Source organism: Simochromis diagramma, unplaced genomic scaffold (genome assembly GCF_900408965.1).
Source record: "Simochromis diagramma unplaced genomic scaffold, fSimDia1.1 OVJJ01000304.1, whole genome shotgun sequence".
Lineage (NCBI taxonomy): Eukaryota > Metazoa > Chordata > Actinopteri > Cichliformes > Cichlidae > Simochromis > Simochromis diagramma.
The window spans coordinates 4,188,822-4,211,655 of NW_024387030.1; the positions used below are offsets into that span (position 1 = coordinate 4,188,822).

The 22,834-nt window shown below is 40.7% G+C and overlaps 2 protein-coding genes across 3 annotated transcripts; one reads left to right on the forward strand and one right to left on the reverse strand.

Annotated features, from left to right (window-relative positions):
* Positions 1 to 1,253: 1,253 nt before the first annotated feature.
* psen1 (presenilin 1) lies at positions 1,254 to 13,758 on the reverse strand. Of its 2 annotated transcripts, none has more exons than XM_040041424.1 (11): positions 13,631 to 13,758; positions 12,179 to 12,265; positions 10,406 to 10,767; positions 9,911 to 10,052; positions 8,586 to 8,653; positions 8,271 to 8,491; positions 7,114 to 7,212; positions 5,153 to 5,245; positions 4,179 to 4,355; positions 3,234 to 3,352; positions 1,254 to 3,022 (listed from the first exon to the last, which is right to left on the reverse strand). In XM_040041424.1, exons 2-11 carry the CDS (start codon positions 12,212 to 12,214, stop codon positions 2,867 to 2,869), a joined length of 1,473 nt encoding a protein of 490 aa, XP_039897358.1. In that variant the 5' UTR covers positions 12,215 to 12,265; positions 13,631 to 13,758; the 3' UTR covers positions 1,254 to 2,866. The 2 variants fall into 2 exon arrangements, with proteins under 2 accessions (XP_039897358.1, XP_039897357.1); XM_040041423.1 differs by having other exon boundaries at positions 10,406 to 10,770.
* A 130-nt stretch (positions 13,759 to 13,888) lies between these two features.
* Positions 13,889 to 22,289, forward strand: LOC120739607 (enhancer of rudimentary homolog). The gene is made up of 4 exons (XM_040041429.1): positions 13,889 to 14,041; positions 15,846 to 15,933; positions 16,502 to 16,622; positions 22,005 to 22,289. The coding sequence occupies exons 1-4, from the start codon at positions 14,039 to 14,041 to the stop codon at positions 22,105 to 22,107; spliced, it is 315 nt and encodes a 104-aa protein (XP_039897363.1). The 5' UTR covers positions 13,889 to 14,038; the 3' UTR covers positions 22,108 to 22,289.
* The last annotated feature ends 545 nt before the right edge of the window (positions 22,290 to 22,834 follow it).

Consider the following 22,834-nt stretch of genomic DNA (forward strand, 5'->3'; position numbering starts at 1 on the left):
ACTTGCGTGTCTTTCATTGAAGGGAGAAAGTTAAAATAAGTTTGAATCTTTTTCCCCCTTGGTGAGAAGCCCACAAGAGCTTCAAGTGCAGGGTATAACTTAATCTGAACAGAGCAGGTTTCTGGAATCAGTGCAAGGAAAGCATAATGGAATTAACTCGTAGGTGTTCACCGGTCGAGCTGCAGGATTTGCATGCCAGGAGGAGGCCTCACTGAGGGCTTGTTAGGTAAGTCACAGTATGAGGCTAAATATTCTGGGTAAGCTGCCATACTGTGCCACTGTCCCAGCCAGCGAGGCCAAACAATCCCCATGGTGACAGCAAAAGCGGCCAGTGCCCCAGGCTACATGCCAACTGCGTCTGTCAGCCAGCTGGCATCAGGGGATGCTGAGTGCGGGATGCCAGTTTACCAACACGCCGAGGAATTTCCACAATGTTCCCACCGACCCGCGTAGTTCTGCAACAGTCTCATGAGGGATTGCTCACTGAAAATCAAAAAAGGCTAAAGTGCTTTTCAACTATTTGAAGGTTGATGTTGATCCTGACCTTTGTGGGGAGTGGAAATGAAAAAGAGAACAATCTAGTTTATAGCTTTTGTGCTGAAATGACTAAATATCCTGTTTTGTTTCTATCTCGATTCATCTGCTTAACTAAATATTTGATCCAAGTGCCTGAAGAAGTCACTTGGATGAGTGACAAAATGTTTCTCCCACTGAAAACGCTCCAGATGAACAGAATCAAGATACAGAGACCTTAATTAACAATTCTGTTAATTTAGGGCAGCTGTGGTGTAAACCATACATTTGGTGGTGGCCCGATGCATTAGCTATGAACTGTAAGTAGCAGAAAGAGCAAAGACTTCCAGGACTATAACTGTGGTCCCACCGTTTGTACAGGTTGAGAATGGATATAGAAGCAGATGTCTGATAAGAAACTGCAGCAACAATAAAACAAAAAAGCCTTTTTCAATTTTATTGTTTATTTTTTTATTAAAAAAAAAAAGAACAAAATTTGAATTGGAAGAACCTTGCATAACACACATAAGCATGTGAAGGACAAAAAAAAAAAAAGCCAGTTACCCAGGTCATTCCCAAAAACCAAAAGGGGGGGGGGAAAAACAGTCTTTTTAAAATGTCGCCTCTTGAATTCTTCTCTTTGCAAGCATGAGCCTCTAGTGGAATAACAGAACTGCTGGTCACCCTCCAAAGTAATGTGCAGGCTTTTTGTTCTTACACATATCATATCGCTTTTTAAATTTTTGAATGAAAGTTTTTGGTTTTAATCCGACTAAAGTAGTCTGCTTCATAAGTGGAGATTAAGTTGTTTGCAAATTGAGGTGTCAAATTGAAATAGATGCACTCGTTCACTTATCAGGTTTTGACGTTCAACAACTGCACGTCACTGTTTTCACACGCTCGCAGGTTTTAATAAACTGGCAGGAATCCAGTGAATACAGTCATGTCTCTAAAAGTACTTTCTTTTCTGCATATGTTGAGAAAAAAAAAAAAACCCAAAACAAAACATAACTGTATCTGCTTGTAAGTAAAATCATTTCAGTATCGATGTAGCATAGTTCCAAAAAGCACCAGGCGAGCATCATGAGGGCAGCTATAGCCTAAAGGTTCAGAGTTTGTGACCATATGATCACAGGTTACAATCCCAATCGACAGGTTGGAAAAAAAAAATTAAAAATAAAGACTAGGGAAAGAGAACGAAAAGGATGTTTCTGGCCTACAACAACAACTACTTAAATGCCCTTGAGCAAGGCACTGAACCACCAGCTGCTCCAGCAGAGCTCCTCAGTGGCAGACAAGTCTCGGGTGTGAGTGTGTCACTGTAGTGCTCTTTCCTCCCTCTACGAGCTGCGAATTCAAATCTGATTCCATTTAAAACTGGGGGCAGAAAACTTGGTGAAATTATGTAATGGGTGCCACAATAACACTTATTATTCAGTCCAAGAGAGAAAAGTCTCTACTATTCACATAAGGAAGAGCCTCACATGATCAAAGCATCCATTTCAGCGTACATCAATGTAAATCACACCTGCTTCAGACTTCTGCGTGTCTAAAGTGATTTTTTTTTTAAACCATTCTTAGCAGTGAGAAAAGCACACTCTGGTGACTGATATCTTATACACAATCAAACTACACATTTCTATCTATTATCACTATCATCACTGAGTGTCCATTCGTTTGATGAAGGCTTGGTAATCTTCGGTTTAGTTCGGGGCCAGTGGTAGCTCTGCAGTAATGCAAACAGATGTGACAGGAAGGTTGTTCAAAGTCTTTAAAGGAAGATTTCATGAAAAAGTCTCCCTTTGCTCAACAGCTACCGCTAAGGTGTCCCTGAGGAAGGCACCTGCTGTAAAGCCACAGCTGTAGAAGACTGCGGTTGGACCGGGCTCCCAGTTTTGAGTGTGTGTGTGGGTGTGTGTGGGTGGGTGTCTGTGTGTATGCAAAAAAAAGAGAAAAAAAGGGCACTGCTGAGAAAGGAGCGGATGAGCTCTTGTAAAGCTTCCCTGGATAAATAAAAGTAAAAGCTTCCCACTGGGTTTGGACTGCGCCTGAAGCTGTTGATCAGCGAACGAACTGAAGATGAGATCCCAAGCCGAGCGAGAAGCGTCGCTTCTTGGTTTAACACAGAAATACAAAGGTTTAAGAACAGCTGTTGTGGAGAATACGCTCCTTTGGTGCCAGAAAAAAAGGCAGAGCAAAAACAACTTGTGTCCCAGCATCATGAGCTCTTAGGAGGGGATGTGGGGGCGGGAGGGGCCCCAGCATCGCTCTTTGTTCCGCGGCTGTGAAGGGGCTGCTCTCATGTTGTTGGCCGGAGAGCTATGTGGGTGAGGGTTATCAGGGCAGCGTCCTGCTAAATGTAGAACTGGTGTAGCGCCAGCTTGTCCATGAAGGGCCGTACCAAGTTATCTGTGGCGAAATAGAAGACGAGGCCGAAAAAAATGGAGATGGGCAGAGCGGGGAGTGCTTTCTTGAAGATGGCGAGGAGGAGCAGAGTCAGACATAAGCCCTGCGGGGGCAGAGACAGACAAAATAAAACACTTTGGAAATAGCACACTGAGTAATTGTATACCAAACAAAATCAGCGCTGAAGCAGGCAAAAAATTGCTTATTATGTAATCAAGAGGTTTACATAAAGGGGGGTGAGTACTGTGCACAGAGAGAGGGTTGAAGTTGCGGTGAGTCGAGTTTGATACCAAAATAAACAGCTGATCACTCACAATGAGGATGGCTACGAAGCAGGCGAGGGTGGTGTTCCAGTCGCCGCTGGCCGTGGCTGAGGCTTTTCCCACCAGCATGCTGTAGAAGATGAAGTCTCCGAGTCCCAGCTTGACACCCCCTGAGGAGGCAGAGGGACGCCACATTCAGAGTGGAGTCAATTCAAACAAGTTTTGCTTCAGCCACACACCCTATAACCCTTATAGAAACCTTTCCTTGTGTGTAATTACTGTACAAACAAAATCTCTCACCCCATATTTACTGAAGCTTTAAGTTAAAACGAGCACTGGCCTCAATATAGCACAGAGATGAACACTAGCAATTTCCTTGAATAATCGCTTCCTAATTTTCTCAGTCCCAAAATACTTCCATTCACACATGCCCTCAATTTCACAGAAAAGGGAATACTTAAAAACATTCCTAAAATGTTTACTGTCTGAGTAGAAGAGGGAAGTGAAAGCTGATGATTACACGCTGAGAAGAAGAAAGCAGACAATGTGAGAATTCACAGGTTTGAATTACCGAACCCGGCTTTTACATTTTTTACACTTTTAAAATCTAAAAATGACCCTGACGGGTTTTGTTTTTACTTAATAGCTAATCTGGATGATTTAAAGTATGATGCTCAACCCTATGGAGCACGACAAAATATTTTATGTTTCAGCAGGCAGCTGTTTTCAGAAAACGCAGGTAGGATCTTTGCCCATTTTAAGTAATACTTGTAGAATAGAGTGGAATAATTCACCGCTGCAAAGCCACATAGTTGCAGGGAATACTGGGCTTAAATCTGCAATCCTGCATGGACGCCAACGTTAGTAAATATACTTGTTCCATTACTTAACATTCTGTTTATGCTTCCATCTGCCCTGTGCACTTTGTACTACATAAGATCCAGCAGTAACCACACATTAGTCAGCCATAATGTTCAATATTGTTTCACCACTTACTCTCCTCATCATCCTCTTCAACAGGAGGACGTGCTGAGGGCATCTGCTGGATTTCCCGTCTGGTCTCCTCGGTGGACTCGAGCGGCCCCAGTTGATGCTCCTGCTGGCTGACCCAGGACTGGGTGAAACCTCCATCATCCTGTGACGGACTCGATGGGACCGGAGATGCCACTGGTGCTGAAAAAAGATACCAGTCAGGTTTGAAAAGTAACCGTCGAGTAGGGCTTTGCGATATGACCAAAATCTCATATCCCGATGTAAAGCATCTATCGTCCGATAACGATATAAATCACAAAATTTTAACATTGTCTGTAAATTCTGTGAATCTCGGGCAGCTCGACTTGCGTGAAGTGTTTCCAGCTGGGCGTCGTGTACCTGAAGTCGAGTGTTTTAACAGATGCATGAAACTATACATTTTTAGTCATAAGTTGTAACGGCCGCCGTTTTCTTTGTATTTATTACACAGTGTGCTGTGGGGGAAAGCCTGTTCTACAGTTTGAGTCAAAGGTTTATTTTTTAGCACCTGACGGCTATTTTTTGCTTCTCATCAGTAAATACTCTGCATAGTCTTTCACGTGATTCAGTTTATTTTGAAAAGTCTCAACAGGATCTTGAGCTTTATTGTGAAAGGTTTATGTGGAAAATAAACAAGCGGACACCCGATGGTTTGACCGCCGTTGTTGCTAACGACAACGCATAAAAACAGGCGCTTGTCCGTCCGTAGTGTGGTATATTAAATATAAGAGAAAGAGAGAACTTTAAGAAATTAATATAGCCACTACAGTGACCATCAAAACGGTGAAAAAAAATATTGCCGTAAACAGTTTATTTTGCGACACCACGAAACAAACGATAGCGTGAAATGAAACGATAGATGTCTTTATATCGTCATCCGATATATATTGTTTTATCGTACAGCCCTACCGTCGAGCACCAAAGTCAAGCGCAGTCCATCTCTTTGAGTTGCTAGTTACCTTCTTGAGGCTCTTGTTGAGGCGAAGCTGCTTCTGTCGAGTTCCTATTTGGCCTGTCTGTGTCCGCCATGTTGACGAGCCACACCATCGTAGCTGGAGAAGAAGGTTTGGGAGATCGGTTTGTGTTAAGAGCCTTTAAAAGGTAAATATAAGTTAGCAACAGCTGAAGCTAGAGTGCTACAAACGCATCTTAAAATGAGCTGAAAAAACCCCAAAACAAAACAAAAAAACAAGCACTATATGAAGTTGAAGTGTCCATTAAAGGAAACAACATCTGTTTAAGGGAAGGCACACATTCTAAAACAAAGCTTAAATTTAAGATTATTTGAACTATTGAAAGCAGAAGAAGTTTCATTAGAAATAACTGTGCTGAAGGTAGCTGAAGTTTCTGATGATATTTAAAAACATTTGAGTGTTTGAATGGAGGTGAATGGTTAAGGTCTCACTGTTTAAAGCAGGATGTGTGATACTGACTATATACAATTAGGTCCTTAACGTGTACATCAGCGGTCCCCAACCCCCGGGCCTCGGGTCCGGGGGTTGGGGACGACCACCAGAATTTTAAACCAAAAAAACAATCGAGATGTGACTGAAGTGCAGACTTTCAGATTTATTTCAAGGACTTTAACGCAAGTTGTATTAACCATTTAAGTTGCAGCCAATTTTATACAGTCCTACATTTTCTGAGGCTCAAATTAAACTGACATAATCTAAAATATAATGATTGTTTTTACTAACTGGAGGAAAATCATTTGCAGTTAATGACGCCCTGATATTTAGAATCAACGGACATTATTAAATGCTGGCCTTTGCTATAGCTACCTTCAATGCTGCATGTGTGTGGGTCTTTCTGCTCTCCGTTTAATCTGCAGTGAATGAAAAGTAAGCTCTGCTGGTTCTTAGATCTCGCTGAATCAGAGCAGATACTACAGCCCTGTACACTTCACATTCATCCTACTACTTCTATCAGCAGTCGCATCATCATTAAACACTAGTGACCCGATTGTCAGCCAGACATGGCCATGGCATAAAACCACCTCCACCATGTCTGACGGATGATGCGGTTTTCTTTGGCTGATGATCAATTTGTGTCCTTCTCCATACTTTTCTCTTTCAATCATTTTGTTACAAGTTAGTCTTCGTTTTGTTTATCCAAAGATTTTTTTTCCAGAACTGGGACTCTGGGAGAGTCTAATCTGGTCGTTTTGTTCTTGAGCGTAAACAGTGTTTTGTACATTGTTGTAAACTCTGTATTTCCGGTTATGAAGGCGTCCCCTGATTGTAGACCTTAACAAATGTGCCGAGCTCCTGATGAATGTTCTTCAGGCAGACGTTGCAAAGTTGTTTTCTTAGTGATGAAATTAATTATATTACCGTGCTATTTAAGCTATAAATTACAAATTTACCTCTTTAAATCAATTTTAGGCATTATGTCTGCTTAATTTGTCATGAAATAACAAGAGATGAATTCTCTCCTGTCATTTAAAAGTCCAATTAATTTTGAGCCACTGAAGAAAGGGGACTGTGTATAAAAATACCTGTAATTCCTAAGTTCTTGATGTAATATGCTTTTAAAACCCCTTAAATATCAGCAAAAATCTGCACTTTAAAAACATTACGATTGTTTGAAATTAAATCCACTGTGGTGGTGGTGGTGTACAGGTCCAAAGCTACAAAAACTGTGTTTGTTCAGCAAGTTATGGATTTAACTGTAACACAACAGAAACACTGGAAACATTACATTTAGAGTAGAATTGGTATTTCTTAATCTACATATAAAATCATTTAAAATGCTAAAAATGAAATTAAATCACTTACAGAAGAGGAAAGAGTTTAAGTATGAGAAGAAAAATAACATTTTAAGTAAAGGTACTGAGGATTTCATTTGCCCATCTTTGTTTTAATGCAATAAAATGTTACTAAATGTAGTGGTGTAGGCCTGCGGACATTGTCCATCTTACAAGAATAGATGAGAGCTGGAAAGATGGGCTCATTTCTCTCTTGAGCAGTCTCCACCAGGATCCTCAGAGGCCCTTTGGGACAGAGCACTGCCAACAGATCTGCAAGAGAAAAGACGACAGAGGCCAGAAAAAGGATGTTAGCTACTGAACAGAGGGTTCTTTAAGAGGCCAAATGACCTGATGTGATATATTCTATGAACAAGGGGCAGGAGCTTAAGTTAACATGCACAGTTTCTGGCAGTCCCAAATCTCTAAAGGGTTTACTTCCTAGTTTATTGAAACACGGCAAAATTTATGATACATCCAAGTATTACACAACACTGTGATCTGTGGCTAAACTTTGGCTCCCAGTTAAATAGTGTTCTTGGAAAAGAAAACTGCCACACTAACAGGAAATCTAATTTGATGACGCTTGATATACCCTGGACTTTGTCCCAGTGCGCTGTCTTTGAGGAAATACACAAATCAAGACAAAAATATTAAGCAAGCTTTCGGGCAAACACACTTCCTATTTATTTTTCTATGGCATACAAGCAAAGTGATTTAAGCCTGGAACACTAACTCAAAAATTCCTCTGTGACTGACACCTAATCTATCTATGTGTTTCGTGTTGCCACCACTGATTTGACAGTTTGAGCATCTGTGTGTGCTCTCTGGATATCAGGTTTGGCTTTTAGCCCTTCTGCCCACACATTTCCATTCCTCACAGACTTTTCACCCCATTTTCAAGTACTTTTGTAAATGTTTTAGCTCTTGAGAAACATTCTTCCCTCTAGCAATGAGTTATTTTGACACTTGCATACATACCACTGCAGAGAGAAAAAAATGTTCCTATAAGTAAGAATACATTTACACAGCGGTGTTTAGTTAAAGGTGTAACGGATTGGTCAAGATTAGGTTTTATTTCAGAGTTTATTCATTTATCAAAAATATAGAAAAGGCTCAATTGCTTAAAAAGTTTTTGTTTAAAAATTAAAAGTTTATATATCTTAAAAGTGACATTTTAAAGTTTAGCTTTTTTTCCCCCTCCATGCTTTTATCCAGCGCAACCGCTAAAAGAAACCAGATGACTGGACATTAGCACACAAAAACATCTTCAAAGGTTTGATGAAGACTTTAAAGAACACGGAGGTCAAAAAGCAGCGTGCGAGACTTACCGTAGACAGATATGACAGCTAATATGAGCCAGGCAGTCCACTCTGGCAGGTACTTGATGAAAACCAGGGCCATCAGGGCGCTGATCATGATGAGGTAGGCCTGCTGGAGCCGCAGAGGTCCCTTCCAATGAATACACATCATCCCCACCACTCCGAAATTCCAGATTATTATCGCTAGGGTTACGTAGTCCATGGCCAGATTGTAGGTCTTAAAAACCTCTCTGTTTGGACAGAGTGAAAGCATAATGAATTAAACTACTTGACACTTTGAAATGTTTGTAACAACTGCATTAAAAGTTAAGTAGTGTGGCTTACTTGAGGTAGATGTAGGAGAAGAAGAAGAGCAGGAGGAGAGAGGAAAGGAAGAGCCAGCCTTGGATCACCTGTGAAAACAAAAATCTGCATTATTTACAGAATATTTCACCGAATCTGTGCTTGTAAGACTCTGTATCTAGAATTTGATTTAAACTACAATATTTGACCCAAAAGGAGTCGCCTTTGGGTCTTTAATGAAAATTTGAGTCTCTTTAATCTCTCCTCCTGAAACATTTTTACTTCAGGTTATGACCAAAATATGTGATTATGGTCACTAATATGTGGCTCACATTTTCTCCAACACTCATTCAACTCAATTTCTGCTACCATTTCTTCCACCCTAAAAATCTCATGTAATGGGAGTTGCTTCTCTGATGTACTCCAGTCCATGTTCTTACCACTTATCCTGTAGTATAGCTGCATTTGCTTTACCAGCAGAAGGTTTGTGGGTGGGGCTTCTGTGGTCACAGAGCAGTGTTCATGAAGTGACCGTATGAGAGATGTTGTATTATTGCCATCACATACAGCCCAAGAATAGCAAAAATTGATCTGTGTTTGCAGCAGTCTGAAGCCTGTGCTTTTAGCGCAGACGGTTTACTTTTATATATGTTGCAAAGCCATGTTTAATACAAGGTAGACCACGGGAAACACAATGGACAAGCAGAAAACAGCATCAATGAGAGCTGTATTTGTATTTGTGATCACTCCATGATTAAATTGCTAAATATTTCACACACTTAACCCCTGTATTTTTTATTTTAGTCTCCAACTCAATGTGTAAATGTATCCATTATGCTGTGCATTCTAGCAATGGAAAGGGAAAACAATGGTGTCTGTTTCTTATAACTACTCTGCTAATTCAACAAAAATTATGAATGCAAAAGTCAAGTATTGATTAAAAACTAAACCTTTCAATAATAATGAAGGAGCTTTGATAAAGGAAGCAGTGATTTCGAGCCACATCTTAACAACTTTATTTTGTTTCTAACAGTCACAGTTCCTGAAATCATATTTCTACAACTTGACTGGGGATCTACACCAACTGACAGACAACTTAAAACATGTTTTGTGTTTGGCGCTTTTCCACAGGAGATTTCTGTATTTGTTTTTTTATTGGTTTTTTTTTTTTTTATCTAAGCCGTACAGCTAAATAACAAATTATCACGAACACTATGTTCCTAGTGAAACTATGTCTTTTCAACTTTAACAAGTTTAAACACATCCTGTAAAAAAGCCTTGAAAGATTAAGTGTTTTTACACTCTAGGGTGCAGCTAATAAGACTATATACGTGGTGCAGCAAGATGTTAGAGGTGTTAATCTGTACCTTGTAGCAGCGGTACTTGTATAACATCACCAGCACCAAAGTCATAACGATGATTACAGTGATCATGATGGTGGCATTCAGAATGGAGTTGAGGGCTCTCTGTCCTACTGTGTCTGTGTCTTCAGGGAATGGTGTGTAGATCCTGAAGTGACAGATTAAACACACACACACACACACACACACACACACAGTACAGTTACAGTTTTGGAGCAGATGATTCAGGGGCATTAAAGTCTTCAGAAAAACTAAAGATATGTAAGATTATCTTTCTGTGGTTTGAGCCAAATTCAGGCTCTCTATAAAGATCTTAAGCATTAACAAAGCTACACGTATTACTGTCTACATGCCCAAAGGATGGACACAAGCACATTACATTATCTATACCTAGTGGCAGTTCTCCTGCACTGCATGTCATTCAAACAGAGGCTCTAATGTGAGCCTTGGATCATCTCATTTCCCTATTACAATCAGTGTGAAATGGGTCATAGCACTTACAATCTCTGCCCGTCATTCTGGGTGTAGAAGCTGACAGATTTTATGGTTGCCACGACGACCACCATGCAAAGCGTCACTGGGACAAAAAGCATGATGACATGCTTGGCCCCGTATTTCAAAGTCAGCTCCTCATCCTCCTCCTCCTCCTCTCTTTCCACCACTCTTGGAGCGGGAGCAGCGGGGGGCTGCCCATTCTGCTCCGGGCTGGTGCCATTGCCACCTCCTCCACCGCCACTATCACCTCCTCCTCCAGTTCCAGCTCCAGCACCAGCTGCTGAACCTCCTCTGGACCGCGCTCTGGGCACACCAGTTTCTTGTGGTTTCTGGGTGGAATCTGGGGATCTGTTAGCCTCCTGTTGGTTCTGCTGATCCAGGAAAACAGCCATATTTGAAATGCGTGAAAAACAAACAAACAAACAAACAAACAAACACACACACACACACACACACACACACACAGTTATGCCTCCTGTTACTAAATAAAATTCCCTCAGACAGTTTTATCAGCCCCTACCTACTATGATAGAGTTCAAAAATGTATCTTACACATACATAATGAAATCTCTGAACTAAGATTTTGCCACACAAATGTCTAGTGGTGTACACATTTGCCTAACAAGTGAAAAATCCCCAGATCAATCACAGGAGGAGACACAAATCCCTTTAGGGTTGTGCCAGGAACGCTGTGGTGACCACCTTATGAATACAGAAGCAGCCAAAAGTAGTTTCTTCTTTATATTGGCAAATTAAATGTTTTCATTTAGCCACTTTATTTGCTTAAATTGAAAACAAATGCACACCAAAATGTGAAAGATTAAAACTAAATGTTATCAGATGATCCATATGTGCACTTAACTGGCTCACCGCCTCTCTTGCTCCAAGGATAACAGCAGCGTGCTTGTTCCCACTCACCCTGAGGATCTGTCCCGTCAGGACAAAATAAGGACGCAACTCAAGGAGACTGTGTGAACTAAAACTGTCAGGCTGCCAGACGAGTCGAGACATGCGGCAGCTTAGACATGAAGCAATTGTACCAGGTACACAGAAATGAAGACAGGAGGCGTCTCCAGAGATCTGAGTAGTGAAAGCTGCCAGAGCTTTTAAACAGGCTGCTGTGCAAAAATGACCTCGCTGTGTGGTATGCTGCTTTGTGTCTCAGTCCTGGGAATTAGGCCAATATTGGTCCCAAGGACAAAAGAGATACAGACTGCTTTTCTGAATAAATTAACCAGGTATGTAGTGATACTGTAACAGCACGCCCTTCCTAGCCAGACTTGTCACTCTGACAAATCTGGCTGGAAGACAGAAACAAAGTGTTCCCTTAGCTGAAATATAGATGCAGTGTATGAGTTCAACTGTTGTAAAGCACGAGGCTAAGCACTGTTAAGTGCACTATGACAGTAAAAAGGGACTTTGACTTATTCACTCCACTAAGGAGGAAATGCCTTTGTTTACAGTAACAGCAAACTTCAGAGCACAAAGCCAACTTGTTCCTAAAGCTTCTACATATGATTTAAAGGTTAATGGTTGTGCTGTCAGTGGAAACACACTGCTCCTTATCAGAATATAATCACCCTGTCCTGGACAATTTACTGTAACAGAGACCAAATTAAATGATTCAATTAAAACTACTCAACAGCACATGATGTTACAAAATGACTACGAAACTTTACTTCCCTCTTACTGAGACTCTTGTGTGGCAATCATTAACCACTACATTAACATAGACGGATATAGTATTAGAGCCACTGTGAAACTTTATTTCATACTGACCATATTGTTTTCGATATCCTCTGCATTGTTCGCCATTGTTGGCTCGGTGGACTCTTGTCCTCACATGCAAACCGGAACTTTTCAACCCTGATGAAAGAGAAGTGGGTCAATAGAGCATATAACCACCAACACAAGAATAAATCAAGTGTGTAAAGACAGAGAGAGTCATGTTTTGTGCAGATTATAAACTAGATTAGGCAAATTTGTTATGTGAAATGAAAGGGACAGTGACAAAAATAAATTAATCAGAAAACATGTTAAATATCAGTGAATATCAGAGTTCCATTGCGTGTGCATGTTGTTACAAAACACAAGACCAATATGGGTGTCGGTTAGCTCACAGCATGAACATGCAACCATATGCCGCAGCGGCCCAGGTTTGATTCAGATCCACAGCCCTTTGCTGCTCAGCTTAACTACTTTCCTGTCTACCGGCCACTGTAAAAATGTTAAAAGTCAACCTAAAAATGCATGTTAAAAAACCTAAGACCCATATAAAATACTAAAGTAGCACTAATTAAGTGGTAGGAATTTACTTAGTGGTGAAATTCACTGTTTCACAGAGTTGGAAATCATTTTAAAGGACAATTTCACACTTTTTTAAATACATTCTTCTCATATTTTAAACAGTTCCAGTTATTTCTCAAAAATATTACCTGTGAAATCGTTTCGAAGACTTATCAGTCATTCCATTTTAATGAAAACATTTTAAATACTAGGATAAACTTAAATATCAGGCTTAAATAACAACCTTGATTGTGCTGAATTATGTCGATGTGTCTATCTTTCAACAGAGAGGCCTTTCTTATTGTAAAATAAGGAGGAAATGGATTTTGATAAGACTTCAGTTTTAAGAGATAACAACACGATATGTCAAGGTAACATTTGAGCCACAAACTAGCCTTGGTCGAACTTCAATCAATCTATCTATGTGTGTATGTACACACACATTTTGGGGGGAGGAGATCAAACAAGGGCAGTGTTCACTTCACAGCCATTGTGTACAAGAAGAATGATTACGCTGATTAGTAACTCTTCTTGTGTATACAGAGACTCGTGAGAATTGTATTTGAACCTGTACTTGAAGACTTGAAGATATCTTTGAAGGCCATAAAAAATAAAAATAAAACATCTATGGGAATGTAACGTTCACGTTGCTGATTACACGCCGGGAAATCCAAAATCTGTATTATTTGATCCCTTCTTCTTGCTGACTTTACATGCCTATCAGAGAGAAACCAGTAAGCTGTAACGTTGATTATCTAGCTGTAATAACTACTCACAGAGGTCATTTTTAATTGGAGATTCGCTAAAATGGCTAGTTAACGATAGCCAATAATGTAATAACGTAAGAGCAGGCTGCGACCGCTGCGGGTGGTTAGCGCTGGGTAAGTTACGTAACCCAAATTTCAAATGGTTCCTGAAAAGGTCCCTTAAAAGAAAGACACTTACCTGCTATGAACGCAAGATAATTTCCTTAATTTGGGGGTTCTCGAGTCGGGTTTAAACCCGGGTACTTTCTCCTCTTTGTTGTTCCTGTGTTCTCGCAATACATCCGGCGGCTGCTGCAAACTACTTCCTGTAGAGTCAGCGAATGTTCAGGATCAAAAAACAGTTCGAGATTTGTTTGTAGTCTTTATTGTTTTGCCAACCTCGTCGAATTAAATAAATTCTAAGGATGAAATGTTAGCTTTTATCGCCATACCGAAGCAGTAATAAGAAACCGAAACAAATAGCTTGAATTAAAATAGCGCATTTTGTTCTCAGCTGGTTGTTCTTCCGGGTAACAAAGGTCAACAGAGGAGAAGACGCAAGGAGCTAAGAAAATCTGCAGAGAGCTACTCAAAAGCGTCAGAAAACATGGTTAGTACGTTTTGATGCACTGTTTGCAGGAATGATTTGTACGAAGAGCAAAAGCAGTGCGTCGGTTTTAGCGGGTCATTTCAGCAGAGCCGGGTTTGTTGTAAAAACGATTTGTAACGCATAGTTAGCATGAGTGGGCGTTTGGCTGCAACAAACCTCTGAAGACATGAAGCACATTCACGACTGAGAGACTAGCAGCCTGAGGCGAAAATATTATTTTAATTACTTTTATTAACAGTTTTTTGCCACTTGCTTATCGCCTAAAGAGAGTTTTACTTAGCACTTAGACGAATAGTTTGCTGTAGGTTTAGGTGTACGTCTATTTGTTTATAATTCATTTCAAAATGGGCCGTTTGGATTTTGAAACATTTTTGTCAGTTTTTTTAAATTGTTGTTGTGGTTGGCCCCCAAAAATGTCCACTGTTCTTAATATTCCTCCACCAGTCCTAAATTTTCATGAGAATTAGTCATTCTAGGTTAATGAGCCAGATAAGATTCTAAAATTGCGTAGTTTTTACAAACAAAACCAAAATATTGCATTTCAATATACCATGTGTAATAACTTGATTATAACAGATGGAATGTATTTGTTGAATGTAATGCAGTTATTTATTTAATACTCAATGTGCCTTATATTGAAAGACAATTACATTAAATAAAAGTAAAAATGTTTGGAAATTAGTAACGTAGGTGACAGAACTGTGCAAAAGTCTTAAGCCACTCCTCATTTCATTATGTTTTGCTTCCACTCAGCCAGAAATTTCTGTACTATTTTTAAGGGGTTCTTGAGCGGCAGTCCTCCAGTCTCACACAGGATTAAAATAGTAATTTTGCACCATCAAGATGACTACAAAGAGTTACTAGCTGAAAACTTGGCATATCTTAGCATGCCGTGCAGAGTGCATGGAAGAAAATTGAGGAAACCTGACAAAATAAGTGGTAGGCTAAAAAAGAAACTTTCAGACCAGATATCTGAAAGTTATATCCTTAAGAAATAGCAAATAAATAAATAAATCCAACAAAGACACGACACAGGATCTGAGAGATGCATTTGACCCTTTAGTTGTTCCATCTACTGTTCACTGGGTTCATCAGAAGTGGTCTCAGTGGAAGGGTGGGTAATAAGAAGCTATTCTTAAGATGGGTAAACAGTAAGAAAAGGCTGAGGTATTCCATATTATACAAAAACTGGACTGAAAATCAGTGGGAACAGGTCTTATGAAGAAAATTTGACGTTTTTTGTACAAATTATCATTAATATGAGGAGACTTCAGGAGAAAGTGACCACAGTGAATGTTTTGCAGTTTGGGGCTGCATTTCAGCCAGTACAATTGAGAAATTTGTCCATTTTGATAGAATTATGAACACAAGTAGCACAGATGTTGATCTACTACAAGTAGAAGCAATACAGTAAAAGCATACCTGGGTAGAAGAACACACTGTAGAACACTATCAGTCATGGATTGGCCTCCCCAGAGCCCAGGCCTCATTATTACTGAAGCATCGTTGTATCATGTTGACATGGATTGGGGGGGGAAAGGTAGCCAACATCCAAACAATGGCTTTGAATGTCCTTCAAAGAGCCCTGCAGAGCTATTCCTGAAGGCTACTCAAAGACATGACAAGAAGCCTAAGATGGTCAGAGCAAATATTGACTTTCATGAACTATAAACTGTTTTTGCCTCAGATTCTATATTCACACAGAAGTACACCCCCACAAACTAACAAAAAAAGACATTTGAAGATGTTGAATTGAGAAGGTGACTTGTATTATCAGACTAACAATAAGTATTTTGTTTTTCAGTCTCACACCATACTTCTGGTACAGCCCACCAAGAGGCCGGAGGGAAGGACCTACGCTGATTATGAGTCAGTCAATGAGTGTATGGAGGGTAAGCTGGTGGTTCTTTGTTCTTTTGTGTATTGCCTTTTCTTTCAGTGATATGTAATTCCACTCCACACTTCCAGGCTTTTATTGTTTACATGTACACAGCTTACGTGCATCCACCTGGAATTTTAGTCAAACTTAGGAAACATCATGGAAACTTCACTATCTATCTTGAGTCTGTAGTGTTAAAATATTAAGGGAAACTGGTTATTTTCACCCGACATGTATGCAACTTGCGTTTACTTACATGAGAAAACTTTTGGTTGTAGTGGTCAGGCAGTTCAACTAAAACTGTCCAGTGAACTCTGGTCATTTAACAAGTAATTGTCAAATAAGCATTTCATATGGTAATAATCTCCTGTTTCTAGTAGCACAGTTATCTTTCTTTGACTTTAGGAAGGAATTAATCTGTTATGTTATTATTTTTACTGCAGTATTTCTAATCATAGACTTTTCAGGTATTTATTTTATAAGGTATTCCTTATTTGCATCAGAAATCAAAACATTGTCAAGTGAATATGGAAATATTTACTCATTGTGAGTGTAACATAGCATATTTCCCCCCTGCACAGGTGTATGCAAGATGTATGAGGAGCATTTAAAAAGAATGAACCCCAACAGTCCGTCGATAACATACGATATCAGCCAGCTGTTTGACTTTATTGATGACCTGGCTGACCTCAGCTGTTTGGTGTAAGTTTCATGTTAAATTATTAAATTGTTTGTCATATCCAGCCCTGTGTATGTCTTCTAAACCTATGTATGTGCAAAGCATAATTAACTGATGGTAGAGAATGATCAGTTTTTTAAAAAAAACAAGAGGAGTCAATAGAGTGTTAAAAGTGTTTGCCACATCAGTGCATTCAGTTCATGATTCTGCTTGCTAAATCTGCTGGGCAGGACAGATTTAAAAAGGTGGATGGGGTTCTATAAAAAAGAGAAATAAGTCTTGATGCATGCTCAATCATCCAGGTAAAGAAATCCCAAAAAGTTGATTCTGTTCATCTGGATGTAGCGTTTTCAGTGGGGGAATCGTTTCGTCACTCAAATGACTTCGTCAATCTGAGCTGAATGCAGGTTTCCCCAACCTTATAAACCGTGGAACCATGGAACGTGTCCTCTCTGGTGGGGAAGGAGCCTCAGCTAGTGTGTGCGGTTGAGAGGTACTGGCTGGATAAGGTCAGGCTCACCTAAGCGCACGCACAGCTTAGGCTCCAGAACCAGTCTCGTGGAAAGGGCCCGGACTCTTTCTCAGTCGGGAGTTGCCCTTGGTGAGAGGCGGCGGCCTGGGGTGGGTATCTTAGGATCCACTCGGCTTGCTGCCTGTACAGTGGGGTTTTTCCCAGTGGGTTTGTTCCCTGCACGTTCGGGTTGGGGAACAGGTCCTGACTATTGTCTGCTCCTATGCGCTGAACGACAGTTCAGAGTACCGAGCCTTCTTTGGAGTCCCTGGGTTGGAGTGTTTGAGGGTGCTCCACCTGGAGACACTTTCTTTTTACTGGAAGACTTGAATGCTGACGTGGGTAACGACGGTGAGAACTGGAGGGGAGTGACTGGGAAGAACGGCCTACCAGATCTGAATCCGAGTGGTGTTCTCTTACTGGACTTCTGTGCAATATATGTGAGGTCACTGAGGCATATTATCAATTCCTTGGTGGCAGGGCCCTTGTGGTGGATAGGGTTCGCCCTGAGTTCCTGAAGGACTTGGCCCACATAACTGGCAATAAGTCAGACCCCAGTGGGTTTTGGACTCTGCCAGGGCTGCCTTGGCATCTTGAGGTGGCCTCCAACTCACACTGGAGTGATTTGCACCCAAGTGTGACGCACAGGAATGAGAATCAGCACTCCAAGTCTGAAGCCATGGTCCTCAGCCGGAAAAGGGTGGAGTGCCCACTCCTGGTCAGTGACCAGTTACTTTAACTCCTCCACTTGGGGCAGTATCTTGGGTTCTTTTCACAAGTGAGAGAACGGGAGATCGACAGACCGATTGTTGCTGTGGCTACAGTGATATGGGCACTGTACTGGTGGGTCGAGGTGAAAAGGAGGTTGAGAATAAAAGCAAAGTTCTCAATTTACTGGTCAGTCTACGTCCCTGCCATCACCTGTTGTCAGGAGCCTTGAGTAGTGACCAAAAGAAAGAGATTGTGGATAAAAGCAGTGAAAATTAGCTTTCTCCAAAGGGTAGCCTAACCCTTCCCTTAGAGAGGGTGAGGAGTTCGGCCATCCGGGAATGGAACAGAGTAGAGGCGCTACTCCACCACATCGTTAGGAGCCAGTTGAGGTGGTTCGGGCATCTTAAAAGGATGCCTCCTGAATGAGGTGTTCTGGGCATGTCCCACTGGGAGGAAGTCCTGGGGCAGACCCAGGACATACTGGAGAGGTTATATCTCTCAGCTGGCCTGGAAACACCTTGGTGTTGGGGAGAGGGAGGTCTGGGTTTCTCAGCTTAGGCTGCTCCCCCTGCAACCTGGCCTTGGATAAGCGGAAGAAGACGGATGGATAGGTCAGTACATGGACTCTGCGCTCAAACCAGCGTTCCTCCCTGTCCACGATGCGTACATCCTTATCATTGACATAATGGCCACTGGCCTGTAGGTGTAAATAGACTGCAGAGTCCCCTGGCCTGACGAGTTAGCTCTTCTGTGTTGTGCTATCCACTTAGCCAAAGGTTGTTTGGTTGCCTTGCTGTATAAATCATGACAGGTTTGTGTCGGGGGACTGGATCCTTGTGGTTGACCAATTTTTAGCACGGCATGTTTTGGGGATGTTTGTGGATGTGTTATGCTCCAGGTAGTCCAGGAAGGATGAAGGACAAGTGCTTCCTAAGCGAAAATCTTTAGTGATCCCTTGTGTGTCAGGAGTATCGAAAGAGTTTAGATGCATTTTCTCTAGACACCACATCTCTGTGGCTTTCAAACCTCACAGCCCATCATTCATCAGTGGTGCTAGTTTAAGTCATTATGCAAATTTACTGTTTATAAGAGATTGAGACTGAAGAAGTCACTTGGATGAGTGACATTTCACCCACCGAAAACAGTACAGCCAAATGAACAGAATCAACTTTTTGGGGCAATAAGACAAGTGATTAAGAAATGAGATGAATGCTGCAGAAACTCGTTAATCTCTGGATTCATCACACGGAGCAGTGAAATGTGTTTTAATTCAAGTTAATTATTTTATCTCTGAGTGCGCTCTCAGTGATGCTGTTTATTCTAAAGTGATGGCAGCAAATTAGAGCTCTAAAACTTTTAACCAGATACATTAACATATTAAATGCTACTGTCCCACAGCCTGATAGAGGAGATGTAGAAATCACTTTAGTTTCTCGGCAGATCAAAGTGAAATAATTTTTTTTGATTGAACAGGTATTCTTGCTGTGTGTTCTGTATTTTAGTAGCTGCAGTTCCACCAGGCTAAATGAGGCTTAACCGCAGATTAGGACCGAGTATAACAACATTTATGTAATTTATGCATCACAAAATTAATACAAGTGCATTTCCATGACAATGTGGTGTCCAGTTTGCACTTTATTTACTGTTTTTAGGTTCAGCTTAACAAAATGCACATATAAACTTATTTCTCCAGCAAAGGATCTATATTGTGCTTACAGCATGCTGTAAGTAAAAGAATCAGTGAAAACGTGGCACTTTCACACTATTTTAAAACCAAACCTGGGGCCTGTTCTTCGTACGTCGCTTACTACATCCAAGATCAAATGACACATCCAAGATCAAATCATCGCGCTAACCGTGAGCTCGCTAATCCGGTTCCCCGAACACACCTGCTGTTGACGATTACTACAGCTGGATGAAGTAATGCGCGATCACTGGGTGTCGTAAAAGGGGCTACGCATCGATAGCAGAAACAGTGATCGGCAAGCCTCTGATTGGTCGGCGAAAATGTCGAAGGGGCGTGCTCTGTATTTTCCGGCAGCAGAGCAAGAACTCATGAGTGCGGGATTTCAGGAGTTTCAGAGTTTAATTAAAACGCAAGGGAACACTGCAAAGGCTGCAAAAGCAAGGAGAGAGGGCTGGCAGAAAGTTGCTGACAAATCAAACTCGTAAGTAATTTAATAATAACAATAATAATGGAGTGGGTTTATATAGCGCTTTTCAAGGCACCCAAAGCGCATGACAATACCACTATTCAGTCACTTTATTATTTAGCCTATTTATAGATTTATTATATTACACTATATTATCCAATATTATATTACATTATATTATATTGTCATATTATATCCCCTTTCACATTAGAGCCACAACAGGACCCACTAGAACATGGGAACAAGTAAAAGTGAAATATAAGAATATGCTACAGAATGGTAATATTTATCAGTTATATTGCTTTTCGTCTCTTGGAAAGAGACCCTGAAATAATCTGTTAGTTTGTTCATAACAGCAACCAAGAAAAGGGCAGAGCAAAAAAAGACAGGTGGTGGTCCTGCACCCCCTCGTCAACAAGTTGGTTAAGTAAATAATATCCTCACGGGAAACTCGATATCTCTCTATGAGCACACTGTCGCGCTGAGCTAAAGGATCCTGTCTGTCCCGCAATATACGCTGAATTCTGAGGACTCTCCTTATCAATCTTGCACCTTCCGCAATGGGCTGCTCGCGTATACGGACAGGACATGGCTGCGACAGGCTTCCCAAATCCACCTTCGCTTTTATAGCCGTGGTCTCTCATCTTGATTACACGAAGTAATTTACAATTGCTACTCTGAAATATGAATTACATCTGTAATAATCACATACATGTAATAGAATGTTAATAGTACATTTCCCTTTTTTAGGAAATGACCTGTATGTATCTGTGTGACATCAATAACAGGATCAAGTGCTGCATTATCTTTGGTTACATTGATGTTATTTATTTGTGGTGAAACGGTGGCGGAATGTCGCTGTTGCTTTCGTATGATGACGCGGACATACCTGCGTGGCCGCGATCTAATCCTGTTTACATAAAGTAAACCTGCTCGGGAGCAGGTTTACGCTTACGGCTCTGTTGCTATGACAGCAAGTCCCGGATGAGCTTCGGGGAACCGACTGATCCAGGATCACGCGAAATCGTCAACAATCTAATCCAGCTAACTTACTTAGCGAGGTACGAAGAACGGGCCCCTGCTCCCCAGGTTATGTGTTCAGCATAAGTTATCATGGCGATTTAACCAGGTAAAAAGAGAGCCACCCACGACATAGAAAATAACTGTCCAACCTATTAATCTCATTTCATTGTACACCCTTCAGGTGTAAGAATTTAGATGAGCAATGTTGACAGACTTTAAAAAAAAAAAAAAGATATTACAGTTATAGTGGCACACTTGATGTTTTGTATTTTTAAAGAAAAACAGATCAGCCCCTCCTCGAGCTAAAATCTGTCCTCAAATTATTTAGAACCCATATCTTTTGATGATGACAAATCAATGACAGTCCTTTTTTTTTTTTTTTTTTCCCCCCATCTTTTTGTCATCTGCTGGGTTTTCTTATTTCCTTCATTTAGATTTCTCCATCACAAAGCTGCCAAAACATGTATATAATTCATAGAGCAACCCTGCAGGGATATTTCCAGCAGTTTTCTAACACAGTTTGATTTGAAACAAAGTCTTTAGCAGTAAGTTCGCCTTCTAAAAAGAGCTTGTTTCCAGCTTTTTTTTTCTGCTGCATTTGGCAGGAACGGGCACATCTCAGCATCAGTGTTTCTATTAATATTTTTTTAATGCTCGTGGCAGTGAGTGAAAACCACATCAAGCTTTATAGAGATGTAGAAGAAGCCAGCTGCAATAACCTGCCCACAGGTGATTTAGGGCAATTTGTTATTCTTAATGTGGGGAGTTCAAGCTCATTTATTCAGGCAAGATTACTCTGTTTGAGTTCCTCTGAGCTAATCGCAGCTCGCAAAAAGACAAATCTAGAAGAACAGTCGCTACTTAGGTCACTTATTTGCTCATGTTGGGTGTTTTTAAAAATAAGGAGTTGCATGTTTTCATTAAAAAAACTGAAGATCCTGGGCCAACCAGAGGGGGGGGAAAAAGAAAAACATTGAAACTGAATTAAATTTTTGGTGCTGCCTCAGGTATCGTGCTGACACGCAGACGTACCAGCCGTACAACAAGGACTGGATCAAAGAGAAGATCTACGTGCTGCTGCGGCGTCAGGCTCAGCAGGCAGCGCAGTGAAGCTTCTGAGGAGGTGGAGAGTGGGGGGGGGATCAGAATTATTTTTCCTGTCTTGAACTTGTTTTAAAAGTTTTAAGTAACTTGTTTTCAGAAGTTTTTGACTTTTTTTCTCATTTCATGTGGGGGGATGTATTTTGTATTTTATTGTTGGACTTAATAAAGTTTCCCTTTAAATAGCAAAACTCCAGACTCTCGTCTTATTGCCCTATGTTCTGTATTTCTGTGTTCTGTCTCTTCTTTCTTGAATTGAATTTTGCTCATCTTTTATTTATTTTATTTTTTTTTATCTCTGTTGTATTTCCTTTAGTGGAATTTTTTGTTTTCTTACTAGTTTTATTCTTAATGTCTTTCATCTACACTCCCTCTTGAACAGCATGTCAGCTGTAGAAAAGTGCTAATAGTGACTGACTTTAGAGTACTCGTGAAGTTTTCCCCTTTTTGCCGCTGCTTTTCTGTTTACATTATTCTTTTTTGTAATTGCGTTCTTTTACTGCCTTGTTCCTCATTTTCTGCACTATTTATTCTGCCCCTCTCCCTTCTGCTATCAATTTGTCAAATGTAGAAACGTGCTGCTGAGAATGATAATTTGCCTTTCAGTCCTGCACGTTGTGAGGCTTCCAGTTTTGGCTCAACAATACAAAAGCAAATAAGCTTAACAAAGCAAGTAAGCTCTGTGTTTAAAAAAGGGGGTTTCAAAAAGTACGGACTGATTTACATGATTTTTTTT

Excerpts from the sequence above, each read along its gene's own strand:
- psen1 (XM_040041423.1), bottom strand. The coding sequence starts at position 12,214 with ATGGCGAACAATGCAGAGGATATCGAAAACAATATG. Across the intron at positions 3,353-4,178 it reads TGAAGAGGATGATGAGGAGA|GGGGTGTCAAGCTGGGACTC; the intron begins GTAAGTGGTGAA and ends CTGCCTCCTCAG. Across the intron at positions 3,023-3,233 it reads GCTTCGTAGCCATCCTCATT|GGCTTATGTCTGACTCTGCT; the intron begins GTGAGTGATCAG and ends CTGCCCCCGCAG.
- LOC120739607 (XM_040041429.1), top strand. Across the intron at positions 15,934-16,501 it reads AGTCAATGAGTGTATGGAGG|GTGTATGCAAGATGTATGAG; the intron begins GTAAGCTGGTGG and ends CCCCCTGCACAG. Across the intron at positions 16,623-22,004 it reads GCTGACCTCAGCTGTTTGGT|GTATCGTGCTGACACGCAGA; the intron begins GTAAGTTTCATG and ends GTGCTGCCTCAG.